The 23,055-nt window shown below is 36.2% G+C and overlaps 3 protein-coding genes across 18 annotated transcripts in view; 1 reads left to right on the top strand and 2 right to left on the bottom strand.

Moving 5' to 3' along the window:
• Positions 1-724: 724 nt before the first annotated feature.
• Positions 725-5,197, top strand: LOC123872165 (queuine tRNA-ribosyltransferase accessory subunit 2). Its single transcript, XM_045916330.1, has 7 exons — positions 725-975; positions 1,318-1,586; positions 2,039-2,220; positions 2,465-2,634; positions 2,994-3,196; positions 3,772-3,897; positions 4,797-5,197. The coding sequence occupies exons 1-7, from the start codon at positions 859-861 to the stop codon at positions 5,038-5,040; spliced, it is 1,311 nt and encodes a 436-aa protein (XP_045772286.1). The 5' UTR covers positions 725-858; the 3' UTR covers positions 5,041-5,197.
• A 3,010-nt stretch (positions 5,198-8,207) lies between these two features.
• The window catches only part of LOC123875506 (low-density lipoprotein receptor), a 245,130-nt gene continuing 230,282 nt past the window's right edge, over positions 8,208-23,055 (bottom strand). For 12 of the 16 annotated variants that reach the window (XM_045921376.1, XM_045921403.1, XM_045921366.1 and 9 more), the window contains 4 exons: positions 17,607-17,690; positions 15,002-15,120; positions 12,092-12,250; positions 8,208-10,044 (listed from right to left, as the gene is read on the bottom strand). In XM_045921376.1, coding sequence (XP_045777332.1) covers positions 10,000-10,044; positions 12,092-12,250; positions 15,002-15,120; positions 17,607-17,690 — 407 coding nt within the window. In that variant the 3' untranslated portion in view covers positions 8,208-9,999. Of the gene's footprint in view, positions 10,045-11,496; positions 12,251-15,001; positions 15,121-16,794; positions 17,091-17,602; positions 17,691-23,055 lie in introns of those variants that run through there. The other 4 variants (XM_045921395.1, XM_045921390.1, XM_045921478.1 and 1 more) reach the window with 3 other exon arrangements.
• On the bottom strand, positions 18,058-21,766 carry LOC123875578. Its single transcript, XM_045921487.1, has 2 exons — positions 19,346-21,766; positions 18,058-18,838 (listed from the first exon to the last, which is right to left on the bottom strand). The coding sequence occupies exons 1-2, from the start codon at positions 21,320-21,322 to the stop codon at positions 18,572-18,574; spliced, it is 2,244 nt and encodes a 747-aa protein (XP_045777443.1). The 5' UTR covers positions 21,323-21,766; the 3' UTR covers positions 18,058-18,571.

The following is a 23,055-nucleotide window of genomic DNA, read 5'->3' as shown; positions in this document are numbered from 1 at the left end:
GTTGAAATATTAATATTATGTACTTACCTACCTACTCGTATTTTAAATACAGCACAATCATGACAAGCTCAAGTTACCGTGGAGTATTAAATAAATAAACTTAATTAATATCGGCTTTATTACGGCGGCTAATATTCTCTAGTACAATAATGCAAGGAGGGCGAACAACCCCTTTCACTTTAAAACGAGGGTAAGTAAGTTGCTATTGCAGTTAGAAGGTACCTACGGTACCTTCTTAATTAATTCTTAAAGGACGATAGAATATTCTATACTACGTAAATTGAGACTAATTTTATGAAGTACCTACACCAGCTGCTCTCTGAGTGAAAAAGAACCCACAAAAGGTTTGTGTAAAGCATTCACATTCACAAACCACAAAATTGTAATTGAGATTAGTGGTATGGTATGGTTATGTAGGTAGGTAAATACAATAATGACAATAAAACGCCCATGTAACAGAAGGCCATGACGCAGTGCGGCACATGGCATGCATGGCATGGATTTAGTCTTTGGCATTTAGATAAAACTTTTAATGGCATCCTTGCATGTTTTTTGAATGGCGGGGATTTTATGAAAAATCCCCCGTTATTAATATATCAATGTTACCCAGCTGTACTGTACCTGACTGACAGACAACAGCGCAACATGACAATTGACAGTGACAGATCGTACTCTTCAATCTTCACGAATCACGTGGTCTATACTCTATGGGTTTCTATTGCAATTTGCAGATCTGTGTTACAGATTTTTTATTTTCAGCTAGAAAGTTTAAATTTTCGCATTTCGTTAGATTGCAAGAGTATCTTATAAATTACAAGTATACAGTTCTCTTACTAAGTGATCCAAGAAACTTTTAAAATGCGCTTTTTAATCAAGCAAACGGGTAGCGGTAGTGAGCGTATAGGTAACCTCACATGTTTTCTGAGATCACCCGGCGCGGAAATTGAAACACCCACTGCAGCTTTGTTTACACAGGTAAAATTTAAACAACATCACTCAATAACACTCTGAAAGAACCAAATAGAAACTGAGTAGGTAATTTTAAGTAAGTACATAACAGTGTAATTATATTTTATCTAATCTTCCTGTAATCACTCGCGTCTAGGGAAAATACAATTAGATATCAAACAAGGTTTGTTAAAAAAAATTCAAAATAAGTGCAATCATATTTTCTACAGCGCTGTAAAAATTGAGCCTATAAGTAAATTACTCTAGACAAAGATCCTAGACATGCTAGCAGCTAAAGTATGTGTGATATTCATCAACTCCTATTGAAGCAATCAATCAATAACTGAACAGTTCCTTTTTTATTTCCAGGGTGGCAGCGTAGTCCATTTAACAGCAGAAGTTTTATCTCAAGTATTTTCCAATACTAAGTTACTATGGCTTCCTCTTTCAAATTCAATACAATTAGAGAATGGTGTGAAAGCGCAAAATGATGGAGTGGCAAAGTTTGCTGGCTTGCCAGAACATGTGACATGTACAACTTTGCACAGTTTGTCTGAAGTAACACCATCTGGACACTTTGAGCTTGATAGAGCACCCTTGTGGACAAAGAATGGGAAGAAAATGGTATCGGCTGATAGGTAACTTAGTTTGCTCTTTGTATAATTAAATATCTACATCATCATATTGGGATAAATAAGCTAGTTACACAGTAATTCTGTGCTGAGGCAATGCCTTTAATTTTGTATGAAACATCATCTCAACGCAAAATGGATGGGCTGGCCATTGATTGAGTTAATAATGATGACTGCTATGTACCAGAGTTAAGATAAACAGAACTTTGAAAATAAAGCAACCCTTTTGGTGGGTTTCGTACACATATGATGCTATTTGAAGGGAATTCAACATAGTTTTAAAAATTTTAGATACAAGTTCTAGACCTTGACTGCGATTTCACATTGTGGTAAGTGATGATGCAGTCTAAGATGGAAGTGGACCTGCCTGGTAACAATATAGTTATAACCTAAAGCGTACAAAATTGAAACAGCTGTTATTTAAACTTGTACTTATTACTTAAACCAAAAATTTACAGATATATGGATGTAATGGAAATATTCAAACCAGACATAATTTTGGCGATTGCAGATGGCCGCACTTCTCTCAATGAAGGGAGCAAGCGGATATCCAAGTCAGTGGAAAGGAGCTATAGCATGCTCAAAACATGTGTGGACCGCTATAAGGCTTCAAAGGAGCTAAAGAACAGTTCTCTTGTAGGTTTGTATGTTTAGTAAATAAATACTTTAAAAAGTAAAGCAAAGGTCTGCATCACTATTTAGTCAAAATCCCAGGGACCCATATGAAGTTTACTTATACTTATTTATACTTTGAAAAAAGTATGGTACCATGACACTAGAGTTACTCCATGAAGTTTTGTCTTTTATCACATAGAAGACGTAATAATTCTGCAAAAAACTACCTATAGTTTTTACTCACAGTATTATACTTGATTACTTTTCAGGTGTTGTAGTAGGAACCGGAAACCCAAAGAGATGTGATGATAGTATACAGAATATTTTGAAACATGTTGATAGTTTAACTGGAATTGCACTTCAAGGGATTCTAGATGGGACAGAAGAGTCTATGAATGTTGATACTGAGAAATTGAATGAAATTTTAGATAAAGTTGGAGTAAGTTGCCCTTTATATTGTTTCTTTGAGTATAAACAATATAAAATATTTAATTTAATAGTGTTGCGCGATTTCTTTACCTTTCACATGGTTTCTAATTACGATGCAAGTGCATGATGATAAATGCAGTGAATGTTAAAACTTTGAAAACTAATTTCGTGCATCTGAACCAGAACAAACCATGAACCATTTATTGATTCAAAAGATGTTGTAAAGGTTTTTTGAATTAAAAATAATTCTATTCTATTCTATTCTAAAAATATACTTGAAGAAAAAATCCTAGTTATTCTTGTAAGTTCTTTATCTGTTATCTTCTATGCACTAGTTATATGTATACAAAACAAACATTGTCATTTCAGAAAGTGTTCCCCAAAGACTTAGTTCGTCTATTTGAAGGGCATTGGAACCCTAGTATAATAATGTTAGCGATACAACACGGATGGGATGTGTTTGACGGATCCTATCCTGTGAAACTTACCAATGCTGGTCTTGCGATGAAGTTGAACTTTGATGTTACCAAAGATGTTGATACTATGTACCTCCTGGATATGGTTGATGAAAGGTAATTTACAATATTATCCCATATAAATATTCATTGATTTTTAGAGTTCTACCTCATAAGGAAAAAAGGAACCCTTATAAGATCATTTGTTCTCTGTCCTAAAATCATAAAATTTGGCAGGTAGCAATGTCTTATAGCAGAAGTAAAGCAAAAAATCTGAAAACCGTGAATTTGTTGTCCCATCACAGAAAAAATTAAAGATTTATGTTCCCGGAATAATTAGTTTACTAAATCACATCAAGATGGCGCTGTCCCTTATTAACTTGCAAATTAGGTTTGAGGTCTATTGTACGATGGTGGTACCCTTCGCGTGCAAGACGGACTCGCACTTGACCGGTTTTTTAGTAACAAAGAAGTATCTCAATCGACGCTATTGTTAAATTAGCACTTTGTCAGTTATAAAGAGCACCGCTGCAAAATTTCAAGTGTCCACTCCAAGCAGAATAAGATTAAACAACTACTCAAAGCCACTCCCCGTTATAAGCTATAGAACACGCACACATTATGGAGAAATCCTAATTTAGGCTTACAATATAATTTATAATTTGCTTAGGTATATTTTATTACGATTTCAGATATAAAGAAGACTTCACACCAATTTTGGAGGGGTGCGAATGTCTAACATGCAGGAAACATACTCGAGCGTATATTCGACACTTGTTAAACACGCGGGAAATGCTGGCGTCTGTTTTATTGAGCATGTAAGTTTCATTTATTTATTTACTAGACGCTGCTTGCAACTTCGTTCATGAGGATTAAGTTTCTGAAAATATCATGTGACTCCTTTGATATCCCAGATAAAACGCTAACTAATAGGCCACTGCATATGCCACTTTCCAGCAGAGTGATTCGCTAACTTAGTGTTCAACACTGATAGCCACCGAGCTCCGCAAATATCAAAGGCGCACTTTTCAGAACCAGTGGTAGATTCACTTGAAAAGCACTTTGTATTAGCCTAGAAAAATATCTTTCTATTGTATTCACACAGGGTTCACGTAACTTAAAGATGTAATATCATCATCATGGTCAACCTGTGGACGTCCACTGTTGGACATAGAACTTCCCTAATGAGCGCTACCATACCCGGATCCAAGCGTTTCCCATCCAGCCACTTCCCGCTTTATACTGTAGTCGGCCCATCGTGATTGAGAGCACATCATACTACACTTGGTCGTATGTGGTCTCCACTGTAGGTCACTGTAGGACTTTTGATGTAACACGATTATCCTGTTAGATTGGAAAGTTTATGTTTATAAGAAAAACACGATCTGATTCTCCACCCTCATTAGTCTTCAATTTTAAAGTTATTAAAACACACATACTAGACTACCTACTTAGCCTATATGCCACTGCCAGCCAGAGTATTTATTCCCAGTATTTTCTTGAAATCCAGTCGGTAGACCATGACAGTATCTGTAACTGGGTAGCTATTTTACTAGAGAATAGGAACTGAGAGAATTTGGCGAAATGTATTGAATTTATAAGTCCAGATTGCGGATCGATAAAATTTATTATTGGTGTCAGTTAGAAGATAGCAATTCATCAATATGTGACGCAGCATTAAGGCTGTAAATTATAATGTAACTCTTTATGATTTCAGACATAATCTTCACCACTTTGATCAAATGTTCTACCACACACGTCAACACATCGCCGCAAACACGTTTGCAGTATTCAAGCAACATATCACCAAGCAGTGTGAAATGTTAAAAAACTCCGCGCCAGATCGATATAAGGGCTCAAACGGACCTAACATGCAGACGGAAAAACTAAGCGCTCAACAGAATAAGAAGAAACGTGTGAGTGAAATAAATAGCAATAATATAATTAGTAATGGTATTTAAATCTGTTTGTATTTTACTTCGATAAATAATTACACTATAAATATACGTCACATACAAAATCTAACAGAAAAAGTGTCCAGTTCGAGTTTATTTTGTATACAGCAGAACAAAAATAAATCAATGCAAAAACACTCTCCTTCAAATAACTTTAAACCGTTATAATAAAAAATCTTAGTATTCATAAATTTTGTTGTAAATTACACATTTTATTTATTTCAAAATGACTCAGTATGAAATAAATAAAATATTTATTATATTTTACACATATTTTATTGTAAAACTTAATAGCTCATTCACACAGGCTGCGTAAGCGTAGACGTAGCGCGTACCATTGCGTTGTAATGTATGGAACTGTATGAAACACGGCACACCGCTTGCGTAAATCGTGGACGTATGCGTAACCCAGTGTGTTAGGGGTTTACGCGCGTCACTACGCACGTGTCATGTGTACGTGTTTCGTGTGAATCGACCTTAAGGGTCTGGTTTCTTAAAATGAACACTTACAAGTAAAGATTTTTATGTAATCCTGTGAAGATGATACTGCCATTGGCGGAATAAGAATGTCATAAGCCTACTTTGTCGTAAATTGCGAAAAACCAAATTAAATTTGAATTTCGCGGTTAGACCCGTTTAGTGGGCCTTAACAGATAATGCTAAAGTATAAATTGACGTAAGGGCGAGGATACTTGACGTCGTTCAGCTCATCTTGTTTAATTATTTATTGAAAGTATTTTATTATTTGTATATTGTGTGAGAATTTTATTGTTGCTATAAAGTTTGTTTAAGAGGCCGCGAAACCATTAGTCGTAATTATCAGTTGCGATTAACCGTTTCGCGACCTTTGTCAAATGAGCTTGGTGGCTATCATTCAGTGTTAGACACTGAGTTAGCGAATCAGTATGCTGAGAGTCTACTTGGCTCTGAGAAGTTAGTTAATTAGGGCCTAAGGTATCTATAGAGCGCACTTTGACTTTGCTTAGACTTAAAGTTCAGTTAAAACGAGACAGATTTATACCAGAGGTATAACGCTGTCTCGTTTTAACAGTGTCTGAAAGCTGAGCAAAGTCAAAGTCAAGAGAATGGAACATTATAATAATATGTATGTTTGATGCATTTTTGAGGAAATATTCGCCATATTTCATTTTAAAAGTATGGACTTTTGGACTAAAATCGTACTTTGACATTCTTTATGTTCTTATGGTATAAGTATTTTAACAGTAGAGTACCAAGAGAGAACTTAATGTTTATGATAATATTATAGTATTAAAAATACCAAAAATAACCACCTTTAACCAATAACGGAACCCTTCTTGTACGAGTTCGACTCGCACTTTTTCTTATTACATTGGTAAGAAAGAGATGTGACTACTCTAAATTTTAGTTGAGGTCAGAACTAGTACCATTGTACATTTTTGATTATGGATTATAGTGCTAAAAAGTGCTTACTATTCCTGCCTCGACTCCCTTGAGTGATATTTAAGTTGAATGAAGGTTTGGACTTAGGTTTAGTTTTATCATTTTGTGCTGTGACTGACCAAAAAAAGGATGTTTTGAATATTTCAGTGATTGTTACAGAATGCTTTGCATAAGTAATTTTAAGTCAACAGTTTTTCACTCAGGTACCTTCCAATTATATTTTAACCAAGCAAAATGTACTAAGTACTTATGTGAACATGGTCTTTGCTATAGATGATGCAAAAGTTATACACTTTTGATCGAGAATGCATAGTAATATAATTAATTAATAGTAAATCTTAGACCTTGTTGGAATAATATTTAAGCATTTTGAGTTTTTATCTTTAAGTTAGATTATGTTATACTCACATATGTATCTGCATATTTCTATACTAAATTATTGATTATTTATTATTAGGTATTAAAACAAAATTGAAATCTTTTTGAAAGAGATATATTTAGACAAATTCAACACAGCTACTAAGTTGCTAGCAAAATAGGATACTTTTGATAAGCTGTAACCATTTGCATTACGATAAGGCATAATAATTTAAGTACTATTTTTAGGCAAATAAATTATGTATAAGTATTCAATGTTTTTTATTTGTTGACGACGTCCTAAGAATGGGTAAAGCAATGTAAATAAAATAAGCACGTATTAATGTGTGCGTCCTACCTGTGATGACGTATGCCGCGTCCTACCTGTGATGACGTATGCCGCTGAAACGTGGATACTGACAGCGGGCCTTGTCCACACGTTCAAAGTCGCTCAACGGGCTGAGGGATCTCTCTGAGGGACAAAATCCGTAACGAGGAAACCCGTAGGAGAACCAGAGTGACCGACATAGCCAGCTGAAGTGGCAGTAGGCCAAGTCTGCCGCAGAACTGATGGTTGCTGGGGCAGACATGTTCTAGAGTGGAGACCGTGTATCAGCAAGCGCAGTGTTGGGACGACCTCCGACCCGCTGGACTGACGACCTTAAGAGGATAGCGGGAAGTGGGTGGATGAGGAAGGCGGAGGATCGTGTGGTGGCGCGCTCTTGGGAAGGCCTATGTCCAGGTTTGGACGCAAACAGGCTGATTGATTGATATTACTTGTTCAAGGAATTCATTTTACTTGTAGTTGAAAGCCTTTCTGCGATTGTCGGAAAATTCGTTAGCTGTAGGTTTGGTAGGCTTGGACCTTTGACAGATATTCGAGGATTGAATAGCCAAACTTGCATATCTGACAGAGGGACTATAAAAATACCTGTCCACTGTAGCAGAGCGGATCGGAGATGTGTTCAGTAGACTAATCAGATTATTGAGGTATATTTTTGCGTAATTTCTGTAAAATCTGAGGTCACATCTCCGCTTCAATGGGCAGGTGCGTTAACAGTAGGGTTTGTGTGTTTATCTTGCCAAAGTGGATAGAATTCGAGCAAATGCTTAAAAAATAGGCCATAACAAACCTGTTTGAAAACTCAAGTTCGTCCATATATTTACAACCAGCGATCCAAGCGGAAACCTTGCGAAACAAACATCAGAGGCACTGAATGCAAAATTTTAAATCAAGGGTCTTTAGGTCTAATTTACTCTGACATGATTATGATGCTCGAAATCTTTCAACGTTGGCGAGATTTAAAATCTCATACTAATTATATCAGAGAAGAGAATGCGTTCACCTTCTACTTTACGCTCGCTAGCCAAGGTTGTGAAATGAAATACGTAAGTTAACACATTTTACATAATATTTTATTGACGATATTTACATAATATTTTAGTGACCACACTTATTGAGCTAGGCGTATCATATGAAATGTGCATCAAGTTATGTAATTGTATTACATTACAAATAAGTGTATTACAAACTAATATAGATTTAAAGGGTTTGGCAGGATTTTGCTTGAAATTTCATTGTCCGAATACAGGCCTAAGTTGTGATCAATAAATAGGTATACATACAACTCAACCTTTATATAAAATATATAAATAATTAATATCGAAATCGTTTAATGTACAACAGTATAAATTAAACTATCCAATTTGAATATAATATTAATATATACATTGAGATAAAAATGAGTATAGTTTAGAACATTCATATTTTGGCGATTAATTAATTGAATTCACTACAAATTGGCACATAAAATACAGCGATGTAATAAATAGCCTAACATCAGCTAATGTAACTTACATTAGACATTTCATTAAAACATTTATAATTCCAATAAATTAATATTATTATCTAGATAAAAAAACAGATTTAAATGATTAAATTAGTAACTTTCATCTTCGGTATTTTTTTCTACATAAGAGTTTGTGCTCTTTTATGCTAATTAATCCAAGTAGTGTTTACTTTCAGATATGAGCTTCTTCGATTTAATATAAAGATTTGTAAAGTCTCTCACAAAAGCGTTAAAACCCTTAACTAAAAATGGAATATAAAAATTTATAAACACTATCAATAATTGCAATGCACCAGGCATAATTGCTTAGGTATAGCCCATAGTATTACACGACATATTAAAAGAGAATTTTATAGGCGAAAAATTAGAGTGACAGGCATAGAAAAAAAAAATCTTATCGTTGGTACCGTTTCAAAAGTATGTGATATGTCCACCACAGTATAATGTAATCCTATTGGCTATAGCGTCACTTCAACTATTCACAGTTCCTTCTACAAAAGTTTAGCCAACACGAGCCTCTATTCTAGTACATTGTGATACATACATGTAGATAATACAAAAGCAGGATCTCAGATTAAAACATAGTATGTCTTGTCAAAGCTGATAGCGAGAAATAGCGGTTTTAAAAAACTTATAACTTGTAATCTATGTATAACTACGAATAAACGTTTTAAATTTGATAATTTATTTAATTTTGGTTATAATTACGTATGCTGAGATTACCATAATTCTATGGATTAATCCTATTTTTTTCTATGAAGATTCACATAACAGAAGACAGGATTTTAAACTGGACTACCTCAATCATACTTATTATTATAGAATTTTTATAAAATATGTGTTTTATAAAGTATGTGTATTGATGTCACGCGATTTCTATTTGCTGTGTTACATTTTAAATTCCACATTTTAAACTGTTATGTTGATAGACCAGTCCGAATAAATATAAATCCTGCAATTTAGTTGAGTATATAAAATGTATTATTAAAATAAGTCTAGTATGAAAACCAGGCGAGGTTATTAAAAAAATGACATTTTGAGATCCCTAAAAATCACTATCAGCTTTCATTAGACAGATCCTATAAGTTATAATAACTCATATACTTATTATTAATTTTGAGTTCCATGTAAACGATAGCTTGATAGCAAAAAGAACTTTGTTCCAATGCTCCGCGACTTTCACTGCACTAAACTAACAATAAACGTTCACTACATAAAGTTAGCTAATAGCTGCGTCCCCGTTCACTGGTTTACACTATTTTTTAGAGTATCACATGTCCTTCTTTTTCTTTTCACATTTAAAGACATAATAATATATTTACTCCCCGCTCGCGCACTATACAAAGTCATTTGTACCAGGTGTATTAAGCGGCTCTTGACTCTGGAAAGAAAGAATAATAAATATTAGATTGCTAGATATATTTCCTTAACGATTTTTTTATTGAGGTGGATGCGACGGGTCTGCCCGCGAAATTCAAATTTAATTTGGGTTTTCGCAATTTGTAAACTAATACGACAACGTAGGCTCTAGTATCGACTAATTCTCACAAATTAGTCGATACTAGAGCTAATTTCTTAAACTGGACCCTTTCAAGTAAATATTTTTATATAAACCTGTGAGGATGATACTGCCATTGTCGCAATTAAAATGCCATAAACCTACGTTATCGTACTAGTTAACAAATTGCGAAAAACCAAATTGAATTTGAGTTTCGCGGGCAGACCCGTCTCATGCCCCTTAAGGCCAATTTAGGATGCGTCACAAATTGGGGCAAATAAAAACTGCATCCTCTACTATCACATAAAACTTACCGAAATTAGAAGCCCTCGTATGATAACGCATGAAAAACAAATATCTCAGCAGTAAATTATAAAAACATGGCCTAGATCTATGCAAAGGACAAACACTAGAATGGTACTATTTACAATGTTACGTCTACCATCAAATACCAATTTTGGCAACTATTCTTTAATACTGATGCGGTAAAAATGTTGGCACAATTTATCGCCACGACCTTAAACACTAACGAAAATATTTTCTATAAATTCCTTAAAATATAATTTATAACCCTAATAAATATATAATCAGCAGGCCGATTCAGAACCCTTCGATAACATAATAATTGTCGATCGATTCGGCAAGTTGTCGTTCGATAAATTGTATTTTCAATTCAGAATAACCGAATCGACAGTGAAATTGTCGAATCCGAAACCGAATCGAACAGACGTAGATATCGTTCGATTACGATATCAAACGCTATTCACAACAACCTAACCGAATAATATTTGTCGAACGTCCGATAATTTTTGATGTTTACTTATCGAAAGCTATAGGGCATTCGATATCTTTTTGTTCACCTAGTTTCGTACCATCGTACAAGAAACAACAGTTTTGAGACTTTGTAATTTAATATTATTTGTTGTTATAGCGGCAAGAAATACACATTTTGTGAAAATTTCAACTCTCTACCTATTACGCTACACGAGATACAGCCCGCTGACAGACAGACGGACAGCGGAGTCTTAGTAATAGGGTCCCGTTGGTGCCCTTCGGGTACAAAACCCTAAAACCAGCGGAAAAAATCACAACACCGAGCTTAAAAAAGCTAGAACCCAGAGCCGTAAAACCAGTTAATAAAAAAAAAACCAAACTTGCCATTGATTGACAGACGTAATTGATGTTTGACATTTGTGTGTATTTACGAGGATAGCTTTAATAAAACTTCACTAGTACATTTCGATGTTTTTCTCTCGAAATCAATAATTTAATAAGCTATCATTTTAAGTAATGACTTAAATTACCTTCAAGATGAATAAAAGTTATTTTTTTATGTTTAACTTGAATTTAAAAACAAGTAAAATTTTGGTAACATAACATACTTTATAAATGCACATGTAATCGCAATGTTTCTTATCGAAAACGGTATCGTAATCGAAATCGAATCGAATCCTTCTGTCGAACGTTCTGAATTGCACGATAAAATTTGTTCGATTCGAGATCGATACCGAATCGAATCGATTCGTTATGTTATCGAAGTGTTCTGAATCGCCCTGCAGACTAAATACATCGAATTTAAAATGTCTTAGGCAGACCTTAATATTCACTAATTAGTAATTCTAATTACCTATTTAAATAATATTTGTTTTACTATTTACATCATAATATTTTTGGCCATAAGTAGATATTATTATACTCGTAGATAGGGGTTGTATAGTTTCATTGTACGTAAAATTAATTGATAATAAGTGTATTGAAAATAATTTTTGGAACGTAGATAAAAATTGTAAACAGAAAAGAGCCCGTCAATTACAATTTTTACTTAATATAAATAATTGCCTCAATTTTGGAGGGTAGTTTCGGTTTCGAAGACTTATCTGAGGCTGTTTTGTATGTTAAGTGTGCATTCCATTGCGGTTAAAGCTCTCACCTCTTCTCCCACTGTACTTGGGTATAATTTGCTGCCAGGTGCGTAGCCATTCTGTTCGAGCGCGAACTGGTTTTCCGTAGTTTTGCGGTACACAGGGTTGTCGAAGTTCATAGAAGTGACATTACGATGCACGTAATGTCGGTACATGACAACCGCGATCTGTAAAGAAAAAAAAGTTGCTTATTTATTATTACTCAGACTATTTTCCTTCTTAGCATCAGGTTGCCTCATGCCTACTTCAGTCTGTAATTTCCCCCCTATTTTTTTCCTTTTTGTGGGGTACAAGTAAAGAGTATCCTATCTATATAAATCTCTAATACGGGCCGCCTTTTATCCTAGATCTGCCTATTATGAAAATAGTTAGACTACAAGTGTTTACATTTACTTATATCATTGACGCTACCAGTTCAGAATAAATAGCTCCGGTTGAAAATATTTATTACGTCCACTAATTTTATCATCAAGCATGATAATAATTTTAACCGGGATCGACGGTTTGACGTGCCATCTGGGGTGTGAAGGGTAGTTAAACGGCCGGTTAACCAACGGTTAACGGTTAAAGTTCCGTCAACCATCTTGTCATAGACTCGGGTCAACGTTGCATATACGCAATCAGCCATCGCTCGGTTAATGCAATGGACTGATTGTATAGGTAGGTGAGGTGCATTGTTTCTCCATTAAAACTACACTGTGGTATACCACAACACTCATGAAGACTGTCTGATCATTTATAACATAAAATATATAAGTAAATAATTAAAATTGTAAAAATAGAAGATTTCCTAGAATCTATACAGAGCTAATAATTAATAATTTTATAGGCTCTAGATAGTGCAAAAAATAAATAGCAAAAATCGTAATCTATTGAGTGGATTATTTTTATCTCAATTCTTCAATTTTATTATTATCAGTTTGATGGATATATGACGGAAATTAAATTGTTGAGCGATGTAGAAGATAATTATAATTTATTAATTATACCTATCAAAAATTTAAAAACAAAATAGATAACTCGCGAGACATGTCTAAAACATAATTATTATATTTACTTATTTTTTCGCGGTGAAGATGTAAACAAATTGTGATTGACCAGATTGAATATAATAGGTAGGTATATTTTTATTTTGTTATGTTAACAAAAAGGCATTCAAGGTAATTTGTGATTTGGGGAATTTGCCTGTTTTGAATAGGTAGCATAACGAGGTTAGACAAACGTCGGTTTAAACGGTTAAAGTTTTCCGGCCAAAACTCGTACTACCTGTTGTTATAATAATATGTATATTATAGACAATTTACCATATTATTTAAAATTCGCCACGGCTTTAGTTTTCCTATATGTATTTATAATGCTGTAACCAATTATTATTATTGAAGAACGAATTTACGATTTTACATCTACTAGTAAAGTAATCATTTCAGAAAAAATACTAAAGAGCGGAATTGCAACGAATAAAATTCCTTATAATTTGTAGACCGTTAAAACCTACACATGAATTATACATTGATTGCCTTATTAGTAAATGACTAAGTACTGAGCACTGACACTGGAGACGAAAGTAACTACGAAACACGATTGCAAGGACGACTCATAGCGAATGCGTAGGTACGTTGCTTTCGGACGCGTGACGTGAATATTTTTTAAACTTTTCAACATATGAGCAACGAAACGTACCTTGACACTCTAAATAAATAAAAAATAGTAAAGAATTTTAAGGCGTCAGTGGTATGGTGCCGGTACCTACCACGTATGGATGACGATCGACCACCAAGAATCAATCAACATACATAACATACGTATGGATGACGTCACATCATGATAAACGGAGACCTATCGGTAGACCAACCAAAGCTTCGTTGGATAAAGAGAGTTGACTGAGATGCAAAAGCTATAGACTAAAGACTAGATACGGATCAGAGTGGGCTCGGGGACCCACAAACTGTAGCCAGTAAGTGATGAAGATGGAAACACTAATATTTACCTGACCACGGAAGGGATGTAGGAATTAAGAAATTCCACCCAAGCGAAGCCTACATACCCGCCCAGTTTGGGTCGGAGATTAAAAATAAAGGTTACCCATACACGTAGACCGCTGTAATTTTGTTCCATTTACAAAACAACACGAGACATTACAAAACATTCAATGAAAGAATAACGGTAACGAATAACGGTTTATCGAAATTTAGACGGAAGGAAAATATTTTAGGTAAAAAACAAAACTAACGTATTTATATGGGGCGTGATTTACACTTTACAATAATTAGATGAGGCTAGCTTTAATTTATTAAATTGTAATATTTTGAATAAAAACGTATAATTATTTGTTATTGTATTTATCTCTGGTTAACCTTAAATACCAAGTTAATTCGTGATTAATTAGCAGAATAACGAAACACTTCCAAGAACAGACAGAAACCTTAAAAGAGAACAAAATAAGGACAGTAACAAATTATGTCTTCGGAAAAGTTTGCTTGATTAAATGAAAACGATTGGATTGAGATATATGGCTCAGAGATACAATAGTTTTAGCCTGTATTTGAAAGTTTGACAAGCTTTTAGTAAAGCTTGGAAATTTTAATCGTCTAAAAAACTAGTGCCATAGAAATGGTGCACGAAGTGTTTATCTGCGGGGCATTTTAATGTAGTAACTGATATCAAAACCACTATAATACCAATAAGATCTCTACTACATAATATATGATTAATAGAAGAATATGTTCATGATATTCAGCAATGAACGACGACGGATGACGGAACGAAAAGGAATTCTTAAAGTGCAAAAATTGAGCAGTAGGTATTTAATGCCTTTGTACTCGTTAGATATAACTTACCAAGCGGAAAGGTCTGGGAACCCACCCCATTACTATCCCAAGAATACTTCCTACCAATATGTGACTAACGGAATAACTTACCAAAGCTCCGAGTATTATTATTCCTGAGATTACTGCAACCACTATGCCCGCGACCACGCTTGCATCGCGTCCACTGCTTGAGATTCCCGACCCTGCCTTATTTGTTGTTTCTGGGACATCTGTAATGAAAAAATCTTCTATCAGTAATACAATTACGTAAACTGCATATTTTAACACAAGGCCCGGTATCGACCAAAGCGGAAATGGTCAGAGATGTGTTTAAACAGACCAGTCAAATTATAGTTAGGTAAGTAACATGAAAATTGATCATATCATAAATCAATAATTTAATTGATATGTAAGACACATCTTCGCCCATCTCTGCTTTGGTAGTTACCGGACCTAAAGCAGGGCGCGACACAGTAATTGACAACATGACAGTGTCACAGCCCTGCGAGTGCATGGTGTTGAATTAATCATGCCTAGAAGTGACATAAAACAAACTTATTATATTGTTTAGGAACTATGTACTTTGAAATGATGCTATTCAAAGTTTTGTTTTAATGTCACCGTAGCACTGAAGGCGCTATTTTAAATATTAATTTTGATATTTGAACTCAATTAACAAGTAGGTATATTTTATAGATCACAAGATTTTCAACAGATCAAAGAAAAATCACACAAAAAAAAAACGTTATATTCACAAGATGATGAAGAAAACCGTCACCATGGGCAAGCGTAGTGGCGAGAGTATGTTAAGACGAAAAGCAGTGTCATATTGTACAAATAGATTGTGTTTATTTACATATTAGTATTTTAGAGTGAACTATGACTCATAGAAAAGTGAGACGTATAAAAATATTTCCGATTCGATTCCTTATAGATAATAAACAGGTAGATCCCACGCAATAGTCCCCTAACACTAAAGAAATAATTTCAATGTATCATTTTTTCTTCTTTAGTAAGATAAGGCATTGCTTTTTTTACTGAAGTAGAAAAAAATGAATTGCAAAATTTTTGTTTAGTTTTGGTAGCTACTCGAATCAGCGCTTCCCTTCCTCTTTCTTTTAGCTTTAAAATCGTGCTTCCCTTTTCATAAAAGAGCATTATGAGAAGGATAGCATTCTTTATAACTTTCAGTTTAGAGATTATGTACAAATAAGCGATATTACCTATTTATCTATCAAACTGGTGTGGTTTATATGAGTTCAAAACAACAGATCGTTAATATGAAATCGCAATGAGGATATCGATGGGCGTAGTAACGACTAAATTCTATTTAGAGACAGTGCCACGGGACGTGCCAACTCTGTCTGTTACTTAACTAAAATATCTAGCTAGACCTAATTGAAAGTTAAGATTATTATGAGATTTTTAACACTAAATAGCTTTAGCACACTCAAAGGCAGGACAGGAAGAGTTTTGTGCGTTAATGTGCTACAATAGGAACACAACCATGACATTAGATAAATGTTACAGTGAAATAGTTGGCATCCGATTGTTATCCCATGTTTAGTTTGCATTGTGCTTTTTGAGTTAATGTTGATATGCTAATGTTATAATACTATTATGCTTTGTTTTATGAATACAGGCAAAAATACTCAAAAATGTAAAATGATTTTTGAAACAGCATTGTATTCTCTTCTAAATTAAGGTTCAAGTGTCAATAACTTTTTTGCAATACTTAAAAGCTATAGTATTGTTAGCAACAATTTTTTTTGAACTAAAACATTTAAATTTATTAGCACAAATAATGCTGTGAATGTTGCTATTAGAAAGCGTCTGTGTGTCTTCCCATTTTTAATCTACCCATTCGTATGAAATTAAAGTTAATAATGACCACAATACTTTACCCTTAGCATTAAAGTTTTTGAGAACTTCAGGCAAATAAACACGGCTTAATGTGTCGTAACTATAATGAGATTCTTTAATGGCTTTCTCAGTTGTGTCTGGAATCCTCTCCAAGGCGACGTCTTTAAGAAACAGGTCTATGAAGGGTTGATTCTTCTTTTTGTAGTCTTCTTTATCACTCTCCCAGTAAGCCTTCATTGGCTCTGCTTTGGGATCTACGGCGGGATCGGTCAGCTCCTCAGACTGTTCTGTGCTGTCCTCACTTGCGGCGAGTGCTCGTCCAAACTTGAAGAGAAGGCTTAGACCTTCTCTTTGTAACTTCTGCATATGTGTTTCACTTCTCCTTTATTAATCCCTTTTAATACTTATTACTCATCAACTTGGTAAACTAGGAGTTTGGCATGCCCTGCGAATCAGTCAATGAAGCCCATATTGAAGACACACAGATCGAAACATTCTCAATGAACGGTTAGGTTAGTACAGAGCGATGAATGTTACTGTTGCCTAATTCACTGATCACCTGATTATATAGCTAGTTATGCGTAAAAATTATCTTATCAGATATAATGGAACATGATTCAACCCATTTAGTTAAGCATGCCAGGGTTCAAGTTTGAGGCAAAAGGTTAAAACGCGATTGTTTCTAAAGATTTAATTGATTAATTACGAGCAATGTTCGCGCGTTTCTACACTAATTATCATTTTGCAATCGATTAACCTCGGATGCCACAAATTTGACCCGTTCACCCAAAAAATGTAGGGTAGTTAGGACAGGAATTCGGTGAAAACTGGAATAGGCACTTAAAATACTCACTGGGCTTAGGCTTTTCCTCAATTACTACAGATTTCTCTGAACCATTAGCAGGTTTATGCACCTCCACATCAGGAATTAGTGTATCTGTAGATTTTATTATAAAACAACCTTATGAAATGTCCTCGCTTATTGGCTTAAATGAAACTTTGGTTTGTTTTTAACTTATTGACTGTAACAGCACTAGTTAGTTTGAATCACTGAATGCCGGCGCTAGAATCGTCTAATACGTGTACTGTACGCCCGACCACTAGACGGAGTCGGAGTGAAATGACAAGCCAAAAACTCCACGCCGCGCCGACCGCGCGCCATTCAAGTGACGTTCCCCGTCCCCCCAACCAACCAGTCGGTTATATGTTTTAACCGCGTGCGATCCGGCTTTCGCTATAGAATTTTCACTAGATATTGATCATTCGAGAATAACGTTTCCATTGGTGGAAATTTTGTGTAGGAATTGCCCGAGACTAACCTGGTTTTAACTCCTTCGATAGACCTGGATATTCTTCGATGCACTGCACTGGTTTTCAATAACTTCACTTTTCCACCATAGTCAATTTTTATTGTATGAGACGAATTCACACTTGGGTTTTTGCGAAATTAATAGGTAATTAATTCAAAGCGGCGGGAGCGCGACAAAAGCGTAATGCGTTTTTCTTGGGTGGTCGTAACAGACTGACTTCTTGAATTCTTTCAGCCGTTGATGCAACTGTCTCCTTTTGCCCCGGGCAGAGGGAAAGGGACAGGAATAGAGGAATATAAAAGAAGATATATATATATACATATAGTTCGAATGTAATTGTTTGCGTATGAGTTTAAAAATGGCGTAAACATCATCCCCCGGGCTGAAGGAAGGCCTTCAGAAAGCAACAGAACTTATATAGGCAAATAGCTTAATGAAAATTAAAGGAACTATAATGTAAGCGTAATTAACTAACTTAAAACTAAATGGTCTTAACTAAACGTTGCTCTTACTGAAGTGGTAAAGGGCAGAGTCTAACCACTGGCCTAACGTAAGAACCTGTACGAGTTCTCACCCTAGCGGTACGGACTACTCCATCTTTACCGGGGTAAACCTCTTGAATTATGCCTAAAGGCCAGCTGAGAGGCGGCGAGTTGTCGTCCCGAATTATAACGATACAACCAACTTGTATGGGTAGAGATGGCGTATTCCATTTTTGTCTGCTTTGGAGCGAAGATAGATATTCACGACTCCATCTCTGCCAGTATGACTGTACCAGCTTGGAAAGTAGCTCATAGCGATTGAGTCTACTTTGCGGCACATCTGTAAGATCTTCGGCTGGCAAGTATTTAAGCGGCGTTATGTTTAAAAAATGAGCAGGAGTTAACGCGGTGGGTTCGGATGGGTCCGAACTTAACACACAAAGCGGACGACTATTCATTATTCCTTCTACTTGAACCAAAACAGTGTTAAGCTCTTCATAAGTTAAAGTTTGAGTACCTATCACCTTTGACAGATGCGTTTTGACAGATTTGATATTACCCTCCCAAATCCCACTAAAATGAGGCGCATAGGGCGGATTTCTCTTGAATTGAATGCGCAGATCAGCCAGATGTTGATCTAGAAACTTATCTTTTGACAGAAGCTCGTGGATCTCATCAAGTCTTCTGTTAGCCTTCACAAAAGCACCTCCCCCGTCACTCAATACAAGAGAAACTGGGCCGCGTCGACTTATAAACCGCCGAAAAGCATCTAGGAATAATTGTGCGCTCAGATCTGATACCAGCTCTAAATGAAGCGCCTTAGTAGTTAAACAAATGAATAAGCATAAATATGCTTTCATCGACTTAACACCGCGGCGGCGATATGGGGTAATATAGAACGGACCTGCATAGTCCACACCTGTGAATACGAAACTCTTTACTTCACTAACACGATAGTGAGGCAGGTCCCCCATAATAGGAAAAGTGTTTTTAGGTTTTAATTTAAAACAACGGTTGCAACTTTGTACTATTTTGCGAACCATATTGCGAGCGGCGACAATCCAGTATTTTTGACGTAGTAATGCGAGTAATAACGCGGGTCCGGCGTGTGCGTTCAGCTTATGGAAATGGTCTACAATCAGATGTACGATACGATCTTTCGCGGGAAGTACGACTGGATGTTTCTGTGAATAGCCTAATTCAGATTGTGACAATCGCCCACCGACGCGTATAAGATCGTTTGTGTCCGTGAATGCGTTTAATTTTCTCAAAGCATTGCTGCCGGTGTTAAACGAATGTCTCTTTTGTATAACGCGGAGTATGTACGTTTCAGTCACTTCCAAGTCTGTTACAGTTATATCACCGTTCGACTTTAATAATTTACTAAAACGCAATACGTACACCCATGCGTGTAGGAACCTATTCCAGTTTGACATGCGATCTGCTGAGTTGTACAAACAGTTATAATCATTTTCGATATTACATGGTTTAGTAATTAGCGAGACAGGCCTCTTTTGTTCAGGTAACTCGTCTTCCGTAAATGCGTTTAAGGGCCAATCGCAGAAGGGCTGTGAAACCCACGAGGGTCCGTGAAACCAAAGCGTATTGTCTAAAAGTTGTGCAGGCATAATGGGTCGCGATATTATGTCTGCGGGGTTTTCCTTTCCAGAAACGCGATACCAGTTTTCAGCTGGAAGGTTAGCGTTAATAGCGGCGATTCTGTTGGCAACAAAAGTTTGAAACCTATGCGGCGACGCGTGGATCCACGAAAGCGCGATCGTGGAATCGGAAAAAGCGAATATTTGATTTATTTTAACGCGTTCACTAATTGAATCCTTGACAGCGACGATCAAGTTTGATAACAGAAGGTTCGCGCAAAGTTCAAGCCGCGGCAAGGATACATTGCATTTCGGTGAGGCAACTCTCGACCTAGCGCACAGCAATGTGACTTGAGCTTTATCTGCATCCTCCGAGCTGACGCGCAGGTAAACAACAGCGCCGTAGCACTTCTCGCTAGCGTCAGCGAATCCAATCAATGAAATATTATTCGTAGTTTTTAAGATACCTATGTGACGCGGAATTTGCAACTGTTCTAACAAATGGAGTTCGCGTTGTAACTGAAACCACTGATCTTGTATGCTGGAGGGAGCGTCCTCATCCCAATCCAGATTTTGTTTCCAGCATTCCTGGACTAGTAGTTTTAATAAAGCGGTTACGGGTCCTAATAACGACAGCGGATCGAATAATCTTGCGGTAGCTGAAAGTATTATACGTTTTGTGCACTTAGGTTTGTTAGGTGCGTTTACTTTAAAGGTAAAAACGTCAGCATTTGGTTCCCATTGTAAACCAACTATTTTTGTATTCGCGGTGATCGAATTTTCATCAAATTGTACAATACTAGGCGAGTGCAACTCAGTAGGTATTTCTTTTAATAGATGGGTGCTGTTTGAAATCCATTTTGTTAGTTTAAAACCACCAGCGTTGAACAGTTGAACGAGCTCGTCGTATAGATCTTTAGCCTCTTCTATAGAATGCACAGAAGAGACGTAGTCATCCATGTAAAAGTGGCGTTCAGCTGCCAAGGCCGCGTTGGGAAAGCGTGCGCGCTCGTCTTTGGCTAGCTGTTTCACTACTCGCATAGCAAGGTATGGCGAACAACAGACTCCGAACGATACACAGTTAAATTCATACGTTTCGATACGATCGCTCGTATCGAATCTATACAGGATGCGCTGGTAACGGTGATCATCAGGTGCAAGTTTAATTTGAAAATACATTTTTTCAATGTCAGCCGAAAGAGCGATTGAAAATAATCTCAAATTAATTAATAAATCAAATATGTTGGCCTGTAAGTTCGGTCCAGTGTATAAAATGTCGTTTAGGGAGCGGTTTGACTTATCATCGCTGACAGTTTTGCAACTCGCGTCCAGGACAATCCTAGTTCTGGAAGAAGTCTTGTCTGGACGATATACAGCGTGATGCGGTATGTAATAACACGGACCTGGCTGAGGATTTTTAATTAGATTCAAATAACCTTTACTTAAATATTCGGAAATGGTGTCGTTATAGTCTTTGCGTAATTCCGGAATACTATTCAATCTTTTTTCCAAATTAGATAAGCGGCGTTTTGCGATTTCGTACGAACGGCCCAGTACAGCTGGGTCGTCCTTGAATGGAAGCGAGACAATATACCTACCATGTATATCGCGTGAGAGACTGTCTGTGAATAAGCGTTCACAAGCGGTATCATCGGGGCTTAAATGTTCTTTATTAGGAACTGAGTCTAGTTCCCAAAAGCGTTGCGTTAATTCCTCTAAATTCGGTTCAGTAGTTTTAGAGAAAGCGTGAAAGGAATTTTCCTTTAGAGGCGTAGTAGTGATGGAGGCGAGACAGTCTGCTTTTCCCATTAAAACATAGCCGAATGCAGATTGCATTCCGACTACCGATGAGTCAGGAGACATAACCTTATGACTCCCTAAAATGAACGGGAATAATTCATTGCCAATCAAGCAATCAATTTCTGCGGGTGTGTGAAATTCGTCATCTGCGAGCGGTAGATTTTTTAAATGATGTAAATTTTCTAAATCAATAAATTCATTAGGAATATTGTCCGATAATTTATCGACAACGCGGGCTTGAATCGAGTATCTACAACGATTATCTATGCGTGAGTGAAGCGTGATACGCGTTTGACCTTGAACTTTCAGTTCTGAAAGGCCAACTCCTTGAATAACTGAAGTAGATGCATTAATCTTTAAGTTTAAGCGATCACAGAATGATTTAGTTATAATATGACACATAGAACCGCTATCTAATAATATTCTCATAGTAAAACGTTCTCCTTGGTTATTAAAAACGTAAACAACTGCAGTAGGTAGCAAGATAGTTTTTTTGTTTGAGTATAGCGCATTGGCTTTCATTATAGTTTTGAATGCGGGTTGAACGATGAAAGATTGCGCTTGCTCCGCGCGCGGCGCTGGTGCGACGGACTTGTTATAAGTCGCAGCGTCCACGACCGATTTCTGCGACGAAGCGCGAACGGTGTCGTTTTGGATGAGCGCTTGGGTCGCGGGTTCGATACCTGCGTGTAATTTTGAATGGTGAGACGCACCACAGAAGCATCTGATCCTACTTTTGCAATTTTCTAGACTATGAAATCCAATACAGTTTAGACATAGGTTGTTATCTTTGACAAATTGCACCCTAACTGTAGGATCGCGTTCCATAAACTTATTACATTTGAAAAGCGGATGTATACTATTATCTTTACAATATGGGCATTTAGGGAGAATTTTAGATGACGCGAGAAATTGTGTCGTCTGCGGCCTTTCCGAATGATAATTATTTTTTACGTGAAACGAAGTGGCGGTTGTTTTGAAATTATTATTCGCGCGTTTTATTGGGGGCGAGTTAACCTTTGGACTTTGTTTGGTTGTAGATGCGGACGTACTACGTAGTGTAAATATCTTAGTTTGTTCCTTGACGAACTGTACTAAGGAATCGAACGATG

This window comes from Maniola jurtina, chromosome 2 (genome assembly GCF_905333055.1).
Source record: "Maniola jurtina chromosome 2, ilManJurt1.1, whole genome shotgun sequence".
Taxonomy (NCBI): Eukaryota; Metazoa; Arthropoda; class Insecta; order Lepidoptera; family Nymphalidae; genus Maniola; species Maniola jurtina.
The sequence above is the reverse complement of the archived record's forward strand: the minus strand, read 5'-3'. Positions and strand labels throughout refer to the sequence as shown.

What these genes read in the sequence shown, in the direction of transcription:
- LOC123872165 (XM_045916330.1), top strand. Translation starts at nt 859, where the DNA reads ATGCGCTTTTTAATCAAGCAAACGGGTAGCGGTAGTGAGCGTATAGGT. An exon ending in CTGCAGCTTTGTTTACACAG is followed by an intron (nt 976 to 1,317) that starts GTAAAATTTAAA and finishes TTTTATTTCCAG; the next exon opens with GGTGGCAGCGTAGTCCATTT. An exon ending in CTGGATATGGTTGATGAAAG is followed by an intron (nt 3,197 to 3,771) that starts GTAATTTACAAT and finishes TTACGATTTCAG; the next exon opens with ATATAAAGAAGACTTCACAC.
- LOC123875578 (XM_045921487.1), bottom strand. Translation starts at nt 21,322, where the DNA reads ATGTATTTTCAAATTAAACTTGCACCTGATGATCACCGTTACCAGCGC. An exon ending in AGGCGCTTCATTTAGAGCTG is followed by an intron (nt 18,839 to 19,345) that starts GTATCAGATCTG and finishes CTTTCCAAGCTG; the next exon opens with GTACAGTCATACTGGCAGAG.